This window comes from Alexandromys fortis, unplaced genomic scaffold (assembly GCF_014885135.2).
Source record: "Alexandromys fortis isolate MF-2015 unplaced genomic scaffold, M_Fortis_MF-2015_v1.1 scaffold_141, whole genome shotgun sequence".
Classification (NCBI taxonomy): Eukaryota; Metazoa; Chordata; class Mammalia; order Rodentia; family Cricetidae; genus Alexandromys; species Alexandromys fortis.
In genome coordinates this window covers 706,095-729,211 of record NW_026068060.1, presented here as the reverse complement: position 1 = coordinate 729,211, position 23,117 = coordinate 706,095, and the positions used below count along the sequence as shown (strand labels likewise).

Here is a 23,117-nt window from a genome sequence, read left to right as displayed (position 1 = left end):
CAGGAATTTCCCTGGCAGCCATGCCCCCAGTCAGCCCTGCAGCACCCGTTGGCGTTGATTCCTTTATATGGCTGAGCCTTGGCCCAGAGTGTAGACAGTCTACACTGGCTTATCCATCTGCAGCTGGGGAATATTTGCGTCCTTTTCTTGGCTGCCGTGGGCATTTGTTTGTTTATCTTTGGTGCATCCCTACTGGATAGCTGGGTCAGACTGTTGCCTGGGCTCCAGCCTTTGTCTTTCCAGAGGTATCTTGGGATTTTTATGGCTCCGCATCCATGAAACACTTGCTATACCCAGTCTTAAACGTGGATGGGCCTGATAATTGCTGGCTCACACAGAGGGAGAAAGAGGAGTCAGGAAGGCCTTGGAGTATGAAGCTTTGAAGAATTTGGGGGGGGGTGAGGGACCTGAAGAGGCTACATGCAGTGTTGGGAGCAGTGAGACCCCAGATCCTGAATTTCTTGTAATCCCCTGATCTGAGTGCCTACAGCTGCTCTGAGCACGAGACCTTCGGGAGTTCCTGATGGCAGGAGAGTGGTTTCTGGTGGGTTTGGCTGGGGCGTGGCTATCTCTATATAATCTGCCCCTGAACACAATAAAGGGAGCATTCTTGGGGAATTCAAGGATGACTCATGTCGCTGTCTCTCTGTCCGTGTGTGTTTGTGTATTTTAACCTTCAGTCCCCTTGCCCAAAGCTCGGAAATTGGGTGCTAGCGCACAGAGCGCAAACACGGGGGCGTGGTGCGCGGCATTTGGAGGTTCCCACCGAGATATCGGAAAAGGGAATGCTGAGAGACCGTCCTTGGAAGCCCCTCCAAGAGAGGTAAGCAGACAGCGTCGTTCCTGGCCGACGGAGACATATTGAGATGGGAGGTATCTTTTCTTGGTTCAGAAAAGAGTCGGACGATAGGAGTTTGATGATTTAGAGCTAGTGGAGGATAGTGAGGAGGATTCATCAGAAGAAGAAGAAGAGATTATACGTAAGGAATTAAAAAATCTCTTTAGAAAGCTGAGAAAACGTAGAGTAAAAAAAGACTCACATCCAACTCCCTCGGCCCCACGGGCTTGTAGTAATGAAGGTTGGTCTCAGTTGAGTAGGGGCTCTGGCACTGAACAAAACAAGGGAGTTTGTTTTCGTCCTGTACACAGGGTTGCACCGGTGATGGAGGTGCCAGACACCAACAACCCAGGGCAAATAATTCGCCAACATTTTGCAATACAATTTAAAGAAATGAAACAATTAAAGGAAGCTGTAGCTGTATATGGGGCTCAAGCACCCTTCACGTTGGCCATGGTAGAATCTTTCTCTGCTATGAATTTAACACCAGTGATTGGCAGCAATTATGTCATGCTGTCTTATCTGGGGGAGATGATCTCCGATGGCGAGGGGAATATCAGGAAAACTGTAAGCAAACGGCCCAGTTAAATGCTCTAGCGGGTCAACCACAACGTAATTTAGATATGTTAACTGGGGCTGGGGCTTATGCCAATTTGCAGCAACAGATTCTGTGGGATCCAGGAGCATTCACCCAAATAGCTGCAGCTGCCACTCAAGCGTGGAAGGCCCTGCCTAACAAAGCAGCTGGGGATCAATTATCAAAAGTTCTACGAGGACCATCTGAACCATTCCAAGATTATGTAGATAGACTGTCACAAGTAGCAGGTAGATGGTTTGGAGATGAGACAACAGCCATGCCTATAATAAAGCAACTTGTATTTGAAAATTCCAATAGATATTGTAAGGAAGCATTACGCCCTCACAAAACAAAAGAGTTTAAATGAATCTATCAGGATATGCAGAGATATAGATGGGAATTTCATTCAAGGCTAGGTTATAGCGGCAGCTATTCAACCTCGGAGAAACATAAGAAGACTGGGAGAGAGGGCCGGAGGCCGTAATTGTTTTAACTGCGGAACTCCTGGTCATTTTCGAAAGGAATGCCCACAGCTGATAATGAAGGGGAGGAGGAAACCCGGCTTGTGACCTAGATGCAGAAGGGGAGCACATTGGGCTAAAGACTGTTTCTCTAAAACAGATATAGATGGGAAACCTCTGCCACGTACCATTAATCAACAGCAGGGAAACTGGCAGAGGGCCCTGCTCCAAGGCCCCAAAACCTCAGTGTATGGAGCAATGACCGCGGGACTGCAGGAATGGTACCCCAGCAAAGGCCATGTCCAGTTCCTTCCACAGAGAAATCCTTTCACATTGCAGACCTCGTCAGAGCCACACCAGGGAGCTCAGGATTGGACCTCTGTGCCTCTGCCAGAGCAGTCTTAACTCCACACATGGGAGTGCAAGCACTCTCTACAGGAGTACATGGGCCCTTACCACCGGGTACCATGGGACTTATATTAGGCAGAAGCAGTACCCTTTTAAAGGGGATCCAAATACATCCTGGGATAGTAGATGCAGACTATCAAGAGGAGATTAAAGTTATGACATCTGTCCAACAGGAGGTGGTGGTAATTCCTCAAGGTGAGCGGATAGCACAATTAGTGTTGATTCCCAACAAGGTTACCAATAATAAACAAGCCCATGGCAATCAAGAGTTTGGATCACCTGGAATGCAGGAAAAAGCTGGGAGACCGGACTGCTCCACACATCCCGGTCAGCTTCTCCCTCTGAGGGCTCAGACATGCCACAGCAGTCTGGGGTTTGACTGCGGAGGAGTGTCTTAAACTCCATGGTTCCAGAGAAAGCCAGCAAGAAGGGGCCAGAGATGGACACTGGGCTTGGGCTGCATTGGATGGACCCTGCTTGGTACTGATCTCGTATACACCATGACCGCGATGTCTGCTTCCCACAGGAGGGAGCCGGCCGCCCTGCTCCCTGTGTGGGCAGCCATGCCCAGCTCTGATCCCACATGACCTTCCCAGGTTGCTTTTAAGTTTTTAAAAATTTATTTTATGGCCAGGCTGTGGTGGCGTACACCTTTAATCCCAGCACTTGGAAGGCAGAGGCAGGCAGATCTCTTGAGTTCGAGGCCAGCCTGGTCTACAGAGTGAGTTCCAGGACAGCCAGGGCTACACAGAAAAACCCTGTCCTCTTCTCCTTGTTCTTGCTTCTTGACCCTCTCAGATTTCTCCTGCCTGCCAGCCCCGCCTACTCTTGCTCCTGCCTCGCTATTGGTCGTTCGGCTCTTTATTAGACCAATCAGGTGTTTTAGACAGGCACAGTAACTTTACAGAGTTAAACAAATGCAGCATAAAGGAATGCAACACATCTTTGCATCATTAAACAAATATTCCGCAGCATAATTGAATGTAACACATCTTAAAATATTTTTTACAGCCAAACCTTGTTTGTTTATTGATCAGGATGACTACATGTATTGACGCAACCTCCTAGCCTATCACATGGCCAGCCATAGCACGCACCAAGATGACACATTTGAAAATCCTTTTATTTTACTTTCCTTTTTCCATATGTTGCAACTTTTTTCCTTGGATTTGTTTTTCCTTAAATATTGTATTTATGTTTATATTTATATCTTGAGTGTTTGGGCTGCATGAATGTATGTGCTCAGGCTAGCCTGGAACTCATTATCTGGCTGAGGAGGACTTTAAAATTCTGATCCTCCTGCCTCCACTCACAAAGTACCGGAATAACAGGCGTGAGTCTGGGTTTTGGTGTGTGTATGTGTGTGCACATTCATGTGAAGGCCAGAGGTCTACCTCAGTTGCTCCTCAGCTGTCCCCTACATCTTTTTGGCTTGGAACTCATTGCTTGGACTAGGCTGGGTGACCACAAAGCCCCAGTGAATAGGTCTCCACTTCCTTAGCATCTGGATTATAAGCACACTGCCACCATGCCGGGCTTTTTTCTTTTCTGTTTTTAAAATAATGGGTTCTCGGAATCAAATTCAGGTCTTCAGGAGTACTTAACCCACTGAGCCATCTCTCCAAGTCTTCTCCCTGTCCACCACCATGTAGCTCCTCCTGGCTGGCTTCAATCCTTCTGCTTCAGCCTCCCAAATGCTGGGATTGCATGCATGCACCACCACACTGGTTCCTCCAGAGAATCCGTTCATTGTCTTTCTACTGCTTGACAAGCTTGTGAACCAAATGCCATTCTTCCTCACCAACCCCACTGTGTCGGGGTCTGGTCTGTGGTTTTCCTCCATGACAGTAAAACAGAAGCCTCATTGGTTCAGGATCCGTGCAGCCTAGGATGCTCCAGCCTCAGGAGGCTGCAACTAATCCTTGGCTGTGGCAAGGAGGGATGAGGTTATGATTCTGTCCCCAGTTCACCTTCTAGGAGCATGTCTCTGACAGACAGCTGGAGTGAGCCACTAGAGCCCAGATCTGCAGGCCTCTGGCCAGGGCTCTTGGCACCCACAGCATTCCTGCCTCCCATTAGAAGTCAGGCCCTTGTTGCGCTCCCTGGAAGGGAAGGAGCCACCTCCTGCCAGTGGGAGGGGGTTGGGCTCGAGGGCATTCATCCCTGGAAACTCATCCACGAGGTGGCCAGACTCCAGCTCAGCTCAACATTTGCAGGAACAGCCACTGGGCCAAGTGGGTCCACGTTCTTAGGCAGGAAAAGCAGCCGAGTCCAGGGTATGGGACCAGAGCAGCATGTGCGGGGAAGGACCGGAGGAGGGCTGGGCTTGGGATGGGTGCATCAGAATAGCTCAGTGATCACACATCTCTGGGTACCACATGCCAGAGCTGGCAGGTAGCTGCCTAGCTCCCGACCCTCCCATCCTGTATTTCATACCCGGCACATTGAAGCATGCTCCCTCTGATTCCTTTACTTGTTCCTTTAGCCTGCCTTCCTTCTCTTTTCTTTTCTCTTTTTTAATTTATTTATTGTGTATACAGTGTTCTGCCTGCATGTATTCCTGCTTGCCAGAAGAGGGGACCAGATCTCATTTATAGTTGGTTGTGAGCCACCATGTGGTTGCTGGGAATTGAACTCAGTACCTCTGGAAGAGCAGCCAGTGCTCTTAACCTCTAAGCCTGCTCTTCAGTCACTTTCTTTTCTTTCTTTTCCTTTAATTGGGACTTTTGTTGTTTTGAGACTGGTCTCATGTAGCTCAGACTGGCCTTTGAACTCCTGACTCCACTTTCCAAACGTATGCCAGGAAGCCTGGCTACCACCAAGTATTGAGTCCAGGGTCTCGTGCACTCGAGACATTCTGCTACTAAGATAGAAAGACGCACAGCAACCCTCCTTTTATTTTTTCTCCTGGGACAGGGTCTTCCTACATTTCCCAAACTGTTGAATTTGGGATCCTCCTGCCTCAGTCTCTGGAGTAGCTTGGATTATAGACTGGCTGCCAGACCCAGTCTGATTTGTCAATTTGTTGTTGTTTGAGGCAAAGTCTCACTCCATAGCTCAGCCTGACCCCAAACTCAATGCAAATCTTCTGCCTCAGTCTCCCAAGTTCTGGGGTCACAGAAGGGAGTGGGTATACCCAGAACTTCATTTATTATAATCTTATTATTATGTGTGTAGATGAATGTGTATACACACACAGCATGGTTTATTTAGTGAGTTCCAGGCCAGCTGTGACTTCACAGATCTTATCTAAAAACCAAACCAAACAAAACCCCTTAACCCTCCTTAAACATCTCCCTTCCTCTCCTCCCCACACAGACACTGCTCCAGCTCTTTGTTTTTCCTGATGCTCCCCAGGTGGGTTGGCTGGGAGTTGTGAAGGATTTTGCTGTAACCCGGGGTTCTCCTGGCAGCCGCATGTGGGTGAGGGAGGCACTTGCCTGTTTTGTGAGTCATTAGCTGTCTTCAAAGAGCCCCAAATTCTAGTTTGTTCCCATATGTCATTTTTCTTTTCCACTGAAACTCGGAACTTAGTAACGGGGCTGAGGAGATGGCGTGCATACAAGTGTGAAGAGGCTTGCTTGGAGCCCGAGAATCCAAGTTAAGTCAGACAGGGCAGTGTACACGGTCATCTCAGTGGAGATGGAAGCTGATGAGCCAGCTGGCACACAGTGGCGATGAGACCCTGTCTCAGAGTGGAAGGAGGGGACTAGAGCCAGAGGTTGTCCTTTGACCTCCACACTCTCATACACACAACCACATGCGTGCGCACACACAGCACACAGTTCCCTCTCCCTCCCCCCCCCCCATCTCCTGATGGGATCTACCTCTTCCAGATGGTGACCGCTTCTCTGCAAGCCAAGCCTCCGTCCTCTGCTAATTTCCATTCAACTGCCATGCATTCCCAACTAAACCATCTCCCGGGAGACTCGGGAAAGAATGTTTGGCAAACAGTGGACTAATTGATAAACAGCTCATGGTTCGCACTCTAGTGTCAGCCTAGAATGTTCTGCAATACTTTGGAAATTCCAGGATTATGATTTAAGCCCAAACTGGTCAGCTACACACATCTGTCTGGTGCTTGGGACCCACGGACCTCACTTTGAGCGTGTGAATCGAGCCTCATGCTCCTTAGGGTGGGAGGTTATCCCTGCTGGTGAAGCAAGGAGGCAATACTGAAGGTGACCAGTAGGGGTCTCCCTTGCTGGAAAAGAGGTTTGTGCTCTAAGGGTTGGAGAGAGAGACGCAGGGCTTGCCCAGCAGATGTAGGGTTCTAGGTTCCGTCTCCTGCACTCCAAAGCAACACCCACCACCTCCACACTGGGAGAGAACACTGGGTTCTAGAAAACATTCTGTCCTTTTGGGAAGAAATCACCCTGTCGGGGAGATGAGTCGGCCATCTGGCATAGTCTCTGAGAAAGGACGGAGAAGGGAATGGAAGCCGCTGCAGTCCCTGCTCCCTAGCACTGATGCGCTGAGGGCCAGGGTGGCGCTTGGGCTAGGACCCAGGTCCTGGACTGGCCTGTGTCCCCTCCCCCCCCCCCCCCCCCGGGAGCTAGGACGAAAGAGAAACATCTCACTGGACTTGGAAAATCAGAGCAGGCTGTCTGCAGCTCTCCCGTGACTTGTTTGTTGTGGAGTGACCAGATGGCTCATTTCTGGTTGAACACTTGGTCCCTTCCCAGGCTGTGAACAGTCTTGGTCAGCAAGCGAGCAGGCTGGCTGGGGAGCCCAGCGCTCTGGGTCCTGCTGGCCTCACGGCCAGTGTCGGCAGAAATGGCTGTCTTATGTCAGTCTTCGCCTTACTGGGACAGGACCTGGTGGTAACTTCATGTACGTGTGATGTGTGTATGTCTTCATATATGAGTGCAGGCATGCACACTCCAGTCTGTGTGTAGAGGTCAGAAGACACCCTCCTTCTATCCTGCTCCAGCGATACAGGCTCTTTGTTGTTTGTTGCTGTGTGTGCCCCTGGCTTCTGAACTTCCAGGGATTTGCCTGTCTATGCAGTCCATATCACTGGAGGAGCCCTGGAAGTGCAGATGCTCCTGGAGCCAGATGGATGTCGGTTCTGGGGACCCGGGCTCAGATCCCCACACTGGCACAGAGTGCACTGCATGCAATGAGCCTTCTCCCCAGGCCTTGTGACTTATTTTTGAGAAGTAGAAAGGGACATAAGGGTGGTAGGCATTGAGCTCTTGACTGTCTTGTCCTGTTCCTCCGTGAGTCATTGCAGAACCTGGCTGCCTCCTCCTCTTCCTCCTCCTCCTATCTCCTCTTCTTCCTATTCTTTTTTTAAAAATATTTATTCATTTATTATGCATACATTATTCTGTCTGTGTGTATGCCTGCAGGCCAGAAGAGAGCACCAGACCCCACTACAGATGGTTGTGAGCCACCATGTGGTTGCTGGGAATTGAACTCAGGACCTTTGGAAGAGCAGGCAATGCTCTTAACCTCTGAGCCATCTCTCCAGCCCCTTCTTCCTATTCTTATTCTTAGTCTTTGAGATGAGGTTGCATGTAACCCAGGCTGATCTCAAATTTTCTGAGATGTGCTGAGGATGGCCTAGAAGTTCCTGCCTGTCTCTGCCTCACAAGTGCAGGGATCATAGGCAGATGTGAATCACCACATCTGGCTTGCAAAAATTCTCATCATAAGAAATACCTAATCAAAGGCTGGATATGGTGTCGCACGCCTTTAATCCCAGCACTTGGATGGCAGAGGCAGCTGGATCTCTGTGAGTTCAGTTCCAGGTGGGTCTGTATAGTGAGTTCCAGGATAAGTAGGGCTATGTAGAGAGAGACCCTGTCTCAAAAAGGAAAAAAGGGGCCAGGTGGTGGTGGCACATGCCTTTAATCCCAGAACTCAGGAGGCAGAGGCAGGCAGATAGCTCTGAGTTTGTAGACCAGCCTGGTCTACAAAGCCAGTTCCAGAACAGCCAGGGCTGTTACACAGAGAAACCCTATTTCGTAATAACAACCAAGCAAATACCCCCCCCCGGAAAAAAAGGGAAAAAGAAATACCTAGTCAATATACTTTAAATATTAATATATCAAACCAATTAATAGCCCCCTGCCATGAACATTTTTGTGCATATAACCATGTTATCCTGCCTCATGCCTTGACGAAACCAGGGGAGGGAGGCAGTGATTATTTCTTTGCACAGGAAAAGACTAGAAAAATTGTATTTTTTTTTAAAGAAAAACAGATGTAAATTATCACATTCAAAAGTGTTCCTTGGGAATGTTTGAAGAAGCAGTGTCCTATTTTGTATGTAGCTATGTGTCATTGTACCGAGATAACCCAGGGTTTAGGGTTTAATTTTTCCCAATTGTTATCACTGCAGGCATGGCACACATGCACAGTGTGTGTGTGGTCAGAGGGCAACTTTGTGGAGTCAGTTTTCTCCTTCCTTCACCTGAGTCCATCCAGGATGAATTTCTGGTCACCAGGCATGGGCAGCAAGCACCTTTACTCCCTGAGCCTTCTTGCCTGGCCACATTCAAGGGTTTCCTCTGTTTTTCGTTTTGATATTGGGGATGGAACCCAGGATCTTGCAGATTCCAGGCAGTACGCTGAGCTACACCCCAGTCCTGTGTTGGTTTCTTTTTTCTATCATCCTTATGCTCCTGTTTGTGGCCCAACACTTAAGGCATAAGGGATGGATCCCCGTGGGGTGCTGCATACCTTCAATCCCAGCACTCGCGAGGCAGGGGCAGGCAGATCTCTGTGAGTTAGAGGCCAGCCTGGTCTACATAGCAAGCTTCATGACAGCCAGGGCTACATACAGTGACCCTGTCTCAAAATAGACAAAACAAGCTAGGCGGTGGTAGTACACGTCTTTAATCCCTGCACTCAGGAAGCAGAGGCAGGTGAATCTCTGTGAGTTTGAGCCCCGCCTGGTCTAGAGTGAGTTCGTTCCAAAACAGCCAGGGCTACACAGAGAAACCCTGTCTCGGAAAACAAAAAACTAAAAAAAAAACAAAAAAAAACAAAAGCAAACAAGATAGTATGGGTGGAGGGTGGGCTGGTGAGCTGGCCTGGCAGTTAAGAGCACTGGCTTTATCAGAGGATCTGGGTCCGATTTTCAGCACCAACCCAGTGGCTCAGTAACTTCAGTTCCAAGGAATCTGTTGTCTTCTTCTGACTTCTGTGGACACCAGACATGCACAGTACACAGAAAAAAGTATATGCAAAACACTATACATCTAAAATAAAAATAAGTTTGAGGGGTGGGGAGTGGAGAGCCTGCCTCCCTCTGCTGCTCCAGTGCACACCCTAGAGGCGCCTCCTGAAATTGCCACCTTGGCCGATAAGGCCCTGCGGGAAACTGGTCACTGAGGGGGTGAGACAGCGGTGTGTATCACAGGCTGAGGACCATCACTTGGGGAGCTGATTTCCTGACCAGATTGCACGGAAGCCTCTTGCCCAGGTTGGGTGTAGCCAGCTGGTGGCTGGTTTTATCTATATTTTCTGCTGTTTTGCTTTCTCTTTTATGTTACTTTATTGTGTTTTATTTTTGTGGTACTGGGACTGGAACCCAGGGCCTTTTGTCACGCTTCTCAAGTGCTCTGCCACTGAGCTACGTCCCCAGCTACAGCAATATCTAGAGTCGCATTGGCTACTGGATAGCCCAGGGTGAAGGGGTGGCCGATTGCCTGGGTAGAGTGGGCTGGAGGAGGTGGACTCTGGTGTGTCTGAGAAAAGAGGGTCTTTGGTCATGGTCTCTTGCAGGGGACAGGGGTGGAGACACTGCTGGCTGCAAAGTTGTGAGGAGATGTAGGTTTTGTCAGGGCACTCTCCCTCTGAGGGGAGAAGTTTGTCCACCCTAAAACACAGGGGGGAACACAGGAGAGCTTGGTCACGTGTGTCTTTTCAGGCATGGCATGTTCACATGGATATGTTTTCACCTGTGTGTGTGTGTATGCACACGTGTGTGTGTGCACAGAAGGCCAGAGGTTGACCTTAGAAGTTTTCCACAATGTCTCTTCACTATGGCAGTGAGGACCAGACCTTCATGTATGCAAGTCAAGCATGTTATTACAGAGCTACCACGCCACTCCGCTCAACGTCTTGAACTCAGACTCTTCCTTCTGGTGTCAGCCATCCCTCTACACCATATTCTGAGGATCACCCGCTTTTCCTCTTGAGGGCCAAGTGCAGACTTGCCTTTCCCCCTCTCCTATGTTCAGCTGGGAATGGCTATGCTCACTCTGTAAAGTGGGCAAGGTGTTGTGTGAGCCATTTGGGGGACCCACCTGTCCACCCACAGTACGGGCCCTTAGTGAGTCTGCAGGTTTTGAGAGTCAAGGGCTGGGCACAGGTTGAGCAGGGCAGGAAGGTGTCAGGGCTGTGCTGGGCAGAGGAACCCCTGATCCTTCCTCCCATGGCTGCCAGGGCCAGGCTGGGACAGGAGTTCTGCTCTAGCTGAGACCTGTGTTTATAACACCTGTTAGACACAAACACACAGTCTGCTCTAAACAGAGGTTTCCTTAAAATAATTCAGCAGCCGGGTGTGGTGGCACAGGCTTGCCACCTCCGCATTCAGGAGCCAGCAGCAGGAGGGCAGAAAGTTAGAGGCCAGTAGGAGCTGCATAGCAAGACCTTGGATCAAAAGAAGTAGCAAAATTAAACCACTGCCACCCCCAAAACTTAACAAAACCACAATGAAGCCAGACTTTTTCTCTGAGAGTTTGACCCCCAGAAGTTAGGCTTGGCAGCATGCATCTGTAACCCTAGTTCTGGCAAGGCAGAGACAGATATATTTGTGGGGTTCTCTGGCCAATTCGTCTAGTAGAACTGGCACGCCTAGTTAGTGGCCAGCGACAACTGTATGCCCAGAGCCTGCATACAGTAGGTACTTGGTACATCTGACTGTGGAGTTTGAATAGCTATAGTCTCCATAGACTCATGGGTTTGAATGTGTGGCCCATAGGGAGTGGCACTATTAGGAGGTGTGGCCTTGGTGAAGGAAGTGTGTCACCGCAGGGGCCGGCTTTGAGGTCTCATAAGTTCAAGACTGCCAGTGTGACACAGTTCACTTCCTGCTGCCTGTGGATCAAAATGTAGGACTCTCAGCTCCTCTCCAGTACCACGTCTGCCTGCACACCACCATGTCCTGCCATGTGACAATGGACTAACACCTCTGAAACTGTGAGCCAGCCTCAGTTAAATGTTATCCTTCATAAGCGTTGTCGTGGTCATGGTGTCTCCTCACGGCAATAGGAACCTTAAGTAAGACCCTCACCGAGCAAGCAGATGGAAGGAGAAACCTCAGAAGTATCCCTTCCATCATTCACGAAGTCACTACTAGGTCACGCCCAGAGGTGTCCATGGAACAGAAATGGTCCAGTCTGGGAACAGAGATTCTTGTGAAGGATGTAATGAACCTTGACCTACAGTTATGCAAGCCAGTATGAGGCAGAATGAGGGATAAGGCTTCTCCAGTCAGGGCTTGCTCAAGGATGTCTCTGGAAAGAAGTGGCCTCAGCCGTGAGCCCTGAAGGCTTAGAGGATGCTTCAAGGGAAGACCCTGCAGAAGAGGAAGCTGGCAGAAGGGCAGCCAGTGCAAAAGCCCCGGGGCAGCCCCAGCGGAGGGCTTTGATGGAGCAGTGGATCCACTCAGCTGGGGAGGCGGTCAGGTTTTTTTTTCCTCTTCCAGGCAAGTCACGTGAGCATGTGGTAAAATGAGAGGTTGGCTCCCTCTGGGGCCCCTCTGGGTCAGACAGTCTGGTTCCAAGGCCTTCTGCTGGGTCATCCGCCCCTCTTGTTTAGGCTTATTCCCATCCGGGTCTGATTTACCAGTTCTTCTCAGGCCTTACCAAGGGAGCTATTTCAGAAACTGCCAAAGGCAATTCGAGCCCCAGCCATCATTTAGGAGAGAAACAAAAAGGGCCATAAATGAGGGACTCAGGCATAAAAGCAGCCTAGCCCCACAAGCCTGCCATGCTAAATTTAGCCACTTTGCCTCGCAATGAGGTGAAATTGCAGGTTTCTGGTGGGCGGTGACACAGGGTGACTGTGGACAGAGAACTTCTGCTTCCTGTGGCTGCACCTGAGGGCAGAGGCTCAGTACTGTCCCCAGGGTCCCACAGAGTCGGGAAAGCAGGTCCATGTGAAGCCGCCTTCAACTGGTCTGCAGGGTCCCTGCGGTACCGGGCACCAACCAGAGCCAGGCAGCAAGGGGCAGGACTGAGAAGAGGTTACCCTGTCTGCCACCAAAGGTTTGGAAACTGCAGCTGTTGTGCCTGCTCCTCTGTCCAGGGGTCCGGTCGGTCTTGACTGCTCACCTAGCCTCCTGCAGACAGTTGGCTGTCCAGGGTGACTCAGAGTCACCCAAGGGTCCTCTGCATAACCAGGGCTTCCCTGTTCCCAGCTAGCAGCTTTAGGGTTAATGCCAGTCACGGCAGAGGGAGTTGGAGGGACCAAGGGGTCTCCAAGGGCCCCAGTTGCCCGTCTTGCTTTTCACTTTTGTTGTCCCTGTGTGCAAGCATCAAGGATGCTAGAATGTTCCCTGGGGCTTGTCAGCATCTGCTCATGAAATCTTGAGCTGACTTGTCTTAGTCCAGGGAGCCCAAACTCAATCCAGGATTGGGAAACTACCCTTACCTGGCTGGCCAGGAGGGGGCGCTGCTGGATGCACAGATCAGTTGCTATGTGGCCAGGGTCCCTTCCAGCCCTGCTCAGTCCAGGCTCTTTCCTCCTCTCAGCTGCTGGTTCATGGGTAGGGGGCTCTTCAGTGTACCTGGGGAGGTGAGCGCAGCTCAGCTCCAGGGTAAGGCGCAGTGTGCTGCAGGAATCTCAGCTCTGGGGTTTCCTGTCAACAACCTTGGAGGAGCCATCCTCTCCCAGAGCCTATTTTCTTTCTCATGTTGCTTTGAGACAGTGTCTCAATATGTAGTTTTGGCTTGCCTGGAAGTCATAGCTATCCTTCTGCCTCAGCTTCCCAGGCGCTAGAACAACAACTCCGGGTTCTTTTCTAAGATTTTCTTATTTTATGTGTGTATGTGTGCCTGAGCGCATATCACCAGTGTGGTGTGTGTATGTGTCGTGTGCTTGCAGGAGCCCTCGGAGGTCCACGAGAAGAGGGTGTCAGGTGCCCCAAAACTGGTGACAGGTGATTGGGAGCTGCCGTGTGGGCGCTGGGAACTGAACCCAGATCCTCTGCAAGAGCAGCAAGTGCTTAGCGGTTGAGCCATCTCTCTGGCCCCAGCCTCAGCTTCTTTATCTAAGAGGGCTAGTAAGAGAACTTGTGTTGGGTTAACGGACCAAGGTGGTCCAGCCTCGGGCAGGGAGCAGGCTGTGGGCTGTAAGGCCTGTGGGGTGTGGGAGTCACAGGGCCATGTCTGCAGCAGGCACCGGTTCTGTGATGGCGTCACTGGTGACTGGGGGTGTGGCTCAGTGGGTAGCGCTTGCCCGGCATCTCTGAGACCTTGGGTTCTGGCACCACATCGACTGGGTGTGTGTGTGATGCCTGTCATCTCAGGAGGTGGATGCGGGCAGATCAGCCTTAACTGCATAGCAAGTCTGAGGCCAGCCTGGGCCACATGAAACCCGTAACGCAGTCCTGAGCACAGCCATAGCCTTTCATTTCCATATCGCTCAAGTTCCTTTAGTTCTGAAGTGGCTGAGCTGAGCAAAACGGACAGATGTCCCACCTAACCCTCCATCTGCCCTTTGCCTATCTTGCCTGGTGGTCATTGTTCTATGGGGCTGCTGGGGTAATAGGGGGTAGGTTCAGCCTCTCTTGTGGGTCTCAGTTCTCATGAACTGGAATCTTTTGGATACCCCTGAGCCCAAACAGCCACTTGACGGAGCCTTGCCAAGGGGGAGGGCAAGCCCCACGGTCCATCTGTGGTGACTGTAGGATCCAAGGATTCTGGGGACAAAGGGTTCTGACCCCAGCCCAGACCTGGAGATCCCATACAGGAGACACCCAAGAAGGTTGGCCCAGATAGGTGGCCAGGGCCAGAGGGTGGAACTGTCCAGGAAGCCAGTCCTTGGGGACAACTGCAGAGCAAGACGCAGGTCTCTGAGTTGCTGACTCCTCACAGTGAGAGGAGTGGGGTCTCAAGGCCTCATAGTGCTGGCCTGTGGGGAGCCCTCTCGGGGGACAGTAGGTGTCGCTGGCCTGTGGGGAGCCCTCTCGGGGGACAGTAGGTGTCGCTGGCCTGTGGGAGCCCTCTCAGGGGACAGTGGGTGTCGCTGGCCTGTGGGGACCCCAGCCTCCTGTCCCTACTAGCCCTCAGGGGACAGTGGCTGTTGCTGGCCTTTGGGGGTCCCAGCCTCCTGTCCCTAGCCCTCAGGGGGACAGTGCCTTGTCGCTGGTCTGTGGGGAATCCCAGCCTCCTGTCCCGAGCCCTCAGAGGAGTGTCTGTTGCTGGTCTGTTGGAACCCCAGCCTCCTGTCCCGAGCCCTCAGGGGACAGTGGCTGTCACTGTCAGACACTAAGACTGTTCAGCGTCTGGACAGAAACTTAAGACTTTGGGAACCCCAGGGTGGCCCCTCTCCTGGCTCCCTCTTTCCCTGGCCTGGCTGTGGGAGAATGTGACAGCCACCCTAGACTAGACTGAAGGCAGGAGCCTTGGTGGGTTGGTGAGACCCAGTAGAAGGAGGGACAGCCCAAGCTGGAGTGTTCATAATTCCCATTGTTGCTGACTGAAGCCAGGAAGGGGATGCAGTGGCTCCAATGCCTCCCTGAGCTGGTATAAGCCAATGGCAGGGGTAAGGCGGTTCTCCTTGGGGAGGGGGCTGCATCTCTAGTGAAGATACCTGGAAGCCAGGTGAGACACATACACTCCTGGGCTCCAAGCTGGCTTTGCAGTTCCCCACTAGGGGGGTCCACAGAAGGTCTCCACTGCCTCTCTGACCCTCAGTTTCCCCATCTGTGCAACTGAGCCATCAGTAGCTCCTGCTCCTTAGGAGGTAGTGTGGATTGAGTAGGGGAACTTATCGGCTGTATTTATCACAGGGCTTCACCCCTCCTCACACTGCCTCAACTTCCCCATCTGTGTGCAGGGAACAGTTGCCCCTGGACAGCCAGCAGGGACTCAGCAGACACCGCAAGACCCCTTCACCAGTGCAAGAAGTTGCTCCTTTGATCCATTTGGGGCTCTGGTCCCTAGTCAGTGCACAGTGAGACACACACACACACACACACACACACACACACACGGACACAGACATGCACACACGCATGCACATATACAGGTACACACCCTTGTGCACAGGGAACTCCCAGCACATCTAGCTCTTGGTTCCTCTGAGAACCTCTGAGCCCATTTTAAAGTTGTAACCACCAAGGCCCTGGCCAAACCTTGACTGGAGCCAAGGCTGGCTTTGTGTTTCAGATGCCTTCCTGTATACCGTGCTGTGGGGCGATGCCGTGGGCTAGGAGGCAGGCAGGGAAGGTTTGCAGGACTGCACAGGCGGGCAAGCAGAGGTGCGGCACAGGTGTGCAGAGGTTATGCACAGGGCCTCTGAGCCACTGAGACTCTAAACAAAATGCAAGAGCAGCACTGGGCAGCTGTGGGGGGCTGTGGACAGAGGTTGCAGCATGCCTAGGAGTGGAAGTGAAAGAGAAGCCAGGGACAGGGTTCCAATCCAGGGCAACCTGTGTTGCTGGGTGGAGATATTCCTAGGTTGTGTGTAGGCACTAGCATTCCTGCAGTCCTCAGACTGGTACCACCCTGGCTAAGGAGCAAAGTATGAAATGGCAGCAGCCGAGATTTAGGTTAGATATGAAGTTTCCGATTGCCTGTGCTAGAAGATGCCAGCTCGCTGTACTGTACTCCCCAGGGATGTGGGGCCATTTTTCCATCCTGGAGATGGTTTGGGAAAAAAAAGAGAAGCTATGCCGGCCTCCGTGGGCTGGCCTCATTACAACCTGGATCCGAGACAGGCAGTGGGCCCAGGTTCAAAGCAGCCCTGACGTCTGCCACCGTTGCTTCTGATCCACCCATGGCTCTTAGGTACCTCTGCCCAGATGGGAGGCCAAAGTCCTCCCTAGAGGGACCTGGCTCCCTGGGGATCGGTGTTCTGCACCCCGCTCCCCCAGTTCTACCAGGGGCTGCCACCCTGTTCTATTTCCGGGTCACAGCTCTGGTGTCACAGGACCTTTGTCCACACGCTACTGTCTTGTCGTGCACTCAGTGTGCCCAGTACAGAGCTGGCATCAGCAGGCGCTGGGCTCTGACTCCCGCAGGGGGCTCAGCAGGGAGGGGGGGCAGACAGCCAGTGAGCTGGGCATGAAGGCAGACAGAGGCCTGGCTTTAGACCCCATAACTGCCGCTTGCCCCCCGGCTGCCCCACACTTCCCCCATGCAGCCGCAGTTGGCTCCTATGGGAGTGGTGGCACAGTGTGTGCCAGATGCTGCTGAAGATTGTCCAGGCTGACTCTGCCGTCCTCTCCTCGCAGGTGGCAGCCATGTCTGTGAGGTTGCGCTTCCTGTCTCCTGGGGATGCCGGGGCCGTGGGGACCGTGGGCCGCAGCGCCTCCTTCGCAGGCTTCAGTGCACAAAGCCGGAGGTTCTCGTAAGTGCCGTGGGAATGGAGGGCGCAAGTGCATGGGGTTGGGGCACTGGAGCTCAGCCAGCGGCCTGGGACGGCCAGCTATGGGGGTACGTCCTTTCTTGGACAAACTTGTCATTTCCTGCCAGCTTGGTCCACATCGTCTCGTGTCCATAGTCACTCTGCTGAGCTTATCACCAAATGAGAAACCTGGCTCAGAGAGGTAGCGCCACGACTCTAGGGTCACACAGCAAAATGTCTTCTCAGTTGGCCTTAGCCTTCTAGGGGTGGAGTGTGAAGGAATGCTCTTCCTGTTTGGAAGTCTGGATGATGGGGCCCCCTGTCCTGGCTCTGTGACCTGGGGCAAGTGACTTCACCTCTCTGAGCCCAGGTTTTCTCACTTTTGAACACAGAAGAGGTGTGGCTTCCTGTACGATTGTTGTGAAGGGGAGTTAACACTGGGCAGGCAGCTGGCTCCAGCAGCTACATTGGAGCCTAGGGGTGGGGCTTTCTGATGACAGCAACTGGCTCAGCCTTGTGGGTTGGACCTCGAGGACTAATCCCTGCCTGCCTCTCACCCTGGGCTCCTCCATCCTATCCCCATGAGTTCCTTCTGCCTCTGGGGCCAGAGCCCCAAGAGCTCAGGCCCACCAGTCCAGGTTCTGTGGTCTTAGCTGGACACGGAACAAGCCCCCAGGGAACACCAAAGGCACCTGAGTGGATGGGTGGGCAGGTCCCCACCAGAGTGGGCACAGAGCCTCGATGGCTGGTCAGCTGATCAGCAACCATTTTCCACAATGCCACACACCCGTGCTTAAAGACCTCAGCCGCCCTCAGACCTCAGGGTCATTCTGGCCTCATGGCCAGGGCCCTGAGTTAACTTAGCCTGAGCTTCAGCCACTCTGATCTCTCTCTCTCCCAGGCCCTAGAACATGCTGTGTGTCCCGGCGGAATATTCTGCCCTGGCCTATCCCTGCTGTCTTGGCATGTCCTGGGGAAGACTCCAGGCCCAGCCCAGCCAGGTGCCTCACTCACATCCACCCAACAGCCGCCCTGTGAGGCTGCCTGCAGGTTCCCCTCTGCCCTGACCTGTCTCATCTGAGCTCTCCCTAGAGGAGTCCATGCCTGTCTCAGGGGGGCCCTCCTTCCTCAGCAGGCAACAGTGGGGAGGGACCCAGGCCTTGCCCCGCTTGGGTCCATCAGTGGAGCAAAAGGAAACAAAACAAATCAACTCAGCCATGGCTGGTGCTATGCTGGGCCTAGGACAGGGTGCAGAGGGAGGTGGTGTCGCCCAAGGGCCTGAGCAGTAGGGGCTTCGTTCAGCAGGAGCCGATGGCGGTGATCGTATGTGAAGACAGCAAGTGTGAGGGTCCTGAGGCAGCGAGGAGCAGGCTGCGAGGCACGTGGGCTGTGGTCAGAGAGGGAGGGAACACTAGGGGACACATCCTCAGTGTCTGGGACCAGTGAAGGCTTGGGCAGAAGTTCTGGATGGGAAAGTTTGGCAGAGACCCATGGTGATTGGTCCTAGTCGCTGACTGTGAGCCTTGGCGAGGACAGTGGTTGACTCCGTGAGGAAGACACACAGCAGGCGCTGCATAAATGCTGCTGGGAGGGGCGCGTGCAAACCAGAGGAGCCAATGCTGTTTCTCAGATTGGTCCTCCCACGCTGCTTCTGCCTGGGCCTCCTGGAACTGGACCGTGGGGTCTGTATGTAGAGCTGGCCTAGGAACACATAGCCTGGGACCATCTCAGATGGCTCACTGAGGCACCGAGGTCTCTGTGTGGTTCAGGAGGAGAGGAGGGGCTGCTGACCATCACTAGGCATTGACCAAGTGTTCTTCATGGCCACCTGGTGACAATCACATGCCACATTTCCATCCTGCGGCTGGCTTTCAGGCCTCAGAACACCCCATATCCATGGGAAGTGTCCCCTCACGCTCCATCAGGATTTCTGTCCAAAAAGTCCCAAGGAAGTCCCCCAACTCTGCTGCCCCTGGACTCCTGGAAGATGGAGGTGATTCAATCCTCTTATGATACCTGTGATGTCTGTGTGTGGCCTAGAGAAGTGAGCCCTGATGGTGCGAGGGTCTGGGTTCCCAGGGCTGCTTGGGCCTTAGCTGGTCCTGAGTAGATCCTGTTAGCTTCAGCCTGGGAAGTCCCCTAAGATGGAGAAGGTTGCCCATGGTGATAGTGAAGAGGTGTAGTGAGTTTTTTGTTTCTTTTAGCTTTTATTTTTATTTTGTATATACCAGTGTTTTGTCTGCATGTGTATGTACCACATGCATGCAGTGCCCACAGACGCCAGAAGAGGGCACTGTATCATCTGGAACTAGAGTTACAGACACTTAGGAGCTGCCGTGTGGGTCCTGGGAATCCAAGCCAGGTTTTCTGTAAGCAGAGTCAGTGCTGTTTAACTGCTGAGTGGTCTCTCTAAGCCCCTGCATGGTTGTTTTAATTTCCTTTCTCTGTTCATCTCCCCAGTGTCTGACACTGGTTTGACCTGGATTGGGGTGCAGGTCTCACCTCTGCCCCTTATTCCCAGAGGTGAGGGGCCACACCAGGGTGGGTAAGGCAGAATGACCCTGACAGTCCAGCAGGACTCCACTCAGGGCAGGACACACCTCTGTTGCACCTTGCCCACCCCAATTCTTTGACCAACCAGGCCTTTCTACCCCACAGATACAGAATTCACTTGGGAAGTTATCTGATCACTTAGTAGGAAGGCGTGGATGGTTGCATACAACAGGCATTTCCCTTTTTCAAGCTCTGTGGGTGGGAGAGCCATGCCAGCTGCCCACAGTAGTTTCCACCAACAGGCACAGCAGCAGCTTGGCATCCAGGGCTGTCCTCCCCAGGAGTGTCGGGCAGGTGTCTCTGAAGCCAGGAGTTGGGGCGGGTCATCAAACTCGGTTTTAAACCACTGCGTCTGAAGCACGCGGAGTTGAGCCTCAGCGTGGTAAAGCTGCCATTGTCCTCCCGTGGGTCACGGGGCACAGGACCGTGGTCAGCCTGGTTGATGGGCATGCAGCAGGAGTCTATGCGGTCAGTCCAGGGACTGCCCTGCCTCGAGGCTGGGGACAGTCATGACGGTCAGCGCTGTTTGATTGCCTGTGATCACTGGGCGCCAGGCTGCACGTGCCTGGAAGCCTGTCCGGCAGGCCTGGGGCTGTTTAATATTTACTGAGTCCTCCTGAAGCTGGTGACACACATCCACCCCCAGAGGCTGCTCCCAGCCCTGTGACACCAGCCAGCCATGCAGCATGCAGCCTCATTTCACCAGCCAGGTTGCGCTGTGCCAGCCCTTGGAGCCACTGTCCTCAGAGGCTCAGAGACAGCGCTGGGCCTGGAACCTCAAGAGCCCAAGGGAGAGGGAAGAGGTGGGCCTGTGGATCCCTGAAGTGAGCTGCAGCACCACCCAGAGCCACCTCCTGCCTCACTGTCCCTCTGGCTGCCTGGACTCTCATCTGTCAGAAACCCACTGTACCCTTGTCTGCAGTGTGGCCTGTCTGTGCCTGAGATGGCAACTTTGTGGAGGACCCGATCCAAGAGGTGGGTGATGTGGCCATGGGGAATGGGGAGAGAGAGGAAGGGGATGGAGAAAGGGCTTTGGAGAGTCATCTACTACAGTCTGTGAATGTCAGTACCAGAGGCAAGCAGTGGTGGCATACCCTCTCCCGGGCACTGCTGGGGGGCGGGAGCGTCCCCTCCCTGCCCACTTCGCTTTTTCTCTTTTCTTCTCAGTGTTAGGTCCTGTCGGATAGGCTTGTTCCAGTCTTATCTCTTTGGCAAACATGTGGTGCCTGGTGTTTACCAGACACGGCTTGGGGTTCTTTGTATTTATCAGTCCCCAGAACCCTCCTGGCAATCCCAGACCTGGACCCCCATTTCACTGAGAGACAACTCCAACCCAGAGAGACTCCATCAGTGGCCAGGGCCACAGTTTGGTTGTGGGAGAGCCAGATACTGACCGCACCAGCTGGCCTATATCTCTCAGGGCGGGCGTTTGCTTGTCTTTGTCAAGGCTCTGTCCCGTCCTGTCCCCTGGAATGGTGGTATCTGTATAGCAGAGACTCAGCAAATGTCTGTCATGTCACTGTCGTGACAAGGAGAGGGGCAGGCATCATTACCTCCCCTCTACAGGTGAGGAAACCGGCTGAGTGGGCTAAGAGCTCAGAGTCTTGCGACTGCAGTTTGAATACAGGGGCTGAGTAGGGGGGCACAAGGCCCTTGTGGGCTGGTATGTGCTGGGCTGTCAGCTTCAGGGACTTCGGGCAAGGGTTGGTCCCAAAACAGGGTGACAAGCAGACCTAGTTTGAGTAAGTTGCATGTCTGTGTTGTGTCTCCCACCTGTGGAATGCTTAGCATCTCACCCAGCCAGAACTAGCCCAGTGACTTTTCCCAGGGCTGAGGAAAGAGCAGAGCCATGTCCCTGTGCCCCGCCCCTTGCCTGACTTGCTCGCCCACAATCCTCTGCCTCCCGCTATAGATTGTGACTCTCAGGGGGACCCAGGCCACCAGGGACTGCTCAGTGAGCTCCTATCTGGATAGACAAGCCCTGAGCACCTGGGTTTTAAAAGCGCGCTTGTGATGCTGAGGCAGGAGGACAGAGTGAGATCCTATCTAAAAAGGAAAGAACCATGAAAAAAGGTTCAGGGACGTTAGAAAGAACCCAGAAAAGCCATGTCTTCAGTGTGTGGGTGACCCCCAAAAGCCCAGAGCTAGTGAGCCCCAGAGGCAGAGGGGACCTATCTATTTATCTATTTATCTTACAGTTACGCAGATGGGCTCTCATGTGGCTGGGGCTGGCCTTGAACTCTGTTGCTAATGATTCCCTAGAATTCCCTAGCCCCCTGCCTGTATCTCCCTAGGTGGAATTAGAGGCCTGTACCCCAGGCCTGGCTGTGCCTTTCTTACGGCAGGATCTTAATACACTGCTCACAGTCCCAGTCCCATCACAGGAGGAAGTCAAGGCAGGATCCGAAGGGAGCCACGTGGCTTCTAAAGTCAAGAGCGAGAAAAATGAACCTTGCATGTTGTCTGCCAAGCTTTCTCTACTCTGACAAATTCCAGGGCCCAAACCTAGGGAATGGTGCTGCCCACTTTCAGGCTGGCTCTTCCCACATCACTTAAGGTCACCAAGACAGCATGCCCCTTCTCTAAAATCCACATGTGACAGAGCAGATCTGGGGGGGGGAGCTGTCCCTGGTGGGGGACACAGAAGAGGTTAGAGCTGAGCTGTACTTGTACCCTGCAGGAACCCTGGGGCTAGGATTCGGTCCTCTCAATGTTGCTGTGTGTGCTTGCAGCATGCCATGCATGGAGTCTGACAGCTCACTACATATGCCCTGGAAGCCCCTTTTTTCTTTTCTTTTGTCCTTTCTGTCTGTCTTTCTGTCTGTCTTTTTGTCTGTCTGTCTATCTTTCTGGGGACAGTTTCTCTGTGTAATCCTGACTGTCCTAGAACTCACTCTGTAGACCAGGCTGGCCTCAAACTCAGAGTTCTGCTTGCCTCTGCTTCCCAAGTGCTGGGATTAAAGGCGTGCACCACCACTGCCCGGCAGAAGCTTGTTTTTGGTTCTAAGGTTTGTAACTGTCCTCTTCATCCTCAAACCCAGGCTTCCCATTTTCCAGATGAGGAAACTGAGGCTCCAAGAACCTCAGCTTTTTGAAGAGCACACAGCTCGGAAGTGATGGAAGTGGAGCCCAGCCAGCTGTCCTGACTCTCTGTCCCCTCCCACAGAAAGTCCATCAACAGGAACTCTGTGAGGTCACGGCTGCCAGCCAAGTCCTCCAGGGCTTATGGAACACTGCGTAAGGGCTCGCTCTGCCTGGACCCCCGGCCGCAGCAGGTGAAGAAGATCTTTGACGCTGTGAAGAGAGGCCTCAGGTGAGTGGGGAGAGACAGACAGACAGACAGCAGTACTGAGAAGTATGTCGGGTGGTGTAGGTGCTGCAGAGGAAAATGGGTAAGGCAGGAAGGAGTCGGCATGGTTTTGAAGGAACTGCTCTGGGCAGCCTTGGCCACAGCACAGCCACAGGGGAAGAAGTAAGGCCCTTGGGGATAATGGGAAGGCCAGAGGTCTCCGATTTTGGACTCCTAGGGACACTGGGTGACATCAGAGGGACAACGGGACAATGCTTCAAGGTCATGTGAACTGTGGAGGCCTCGGCTGTTCATCTTATGAGAGCTTGGAGCCATGGAGGGTTCTGTGGTGAGGGAGGCGCTCAAGCTCTGGGGCCTGGGCTTCAAGAAACTCTTGACTGTTTTGAGCTGCTGGTGGACTCGTTTGGGGGGTGAGAAGGAGACAGGATCAGTTGAGAA

At 52.9% G+C, this 23,117-nt stretch overlaps 1 protein-coding gene across 4 annotated transcripts in view; it reads left to right on the top strand.

Annotated features, from left to right (window-relative positions):
• Window positions 1-617: 617 nt before the first annotated feature.
• Ripor3 (RIPOR family member 3) overlaps window positions 618-23,117 on the top strand; it is a 42,471-nt gene continuing 19,971 nt past the window's right edge. For all 4 annotated transcript variants that reach the window (XM_050120139.1, XM_050120138.1, XM_050120137.1 and 1 more), the window contains exons 1-3: window positions 618-823; window positions 16,704-16,819; window positions 22,536-22,682. In XM_050120139.1, coding sequence (XP_049976096.1) covers window positions 16,713-16,819; window positions 22,536-22,682 — 254 coding nt within the window. In that variant the 5' untranslated portion in view covers window positions 618-823; window positions 16,704-16,712. The remainder of the gene's footprint in view (window positions 824-16,703; window positions 16,820-22,535; window positions 22,683-23,117) is intronic.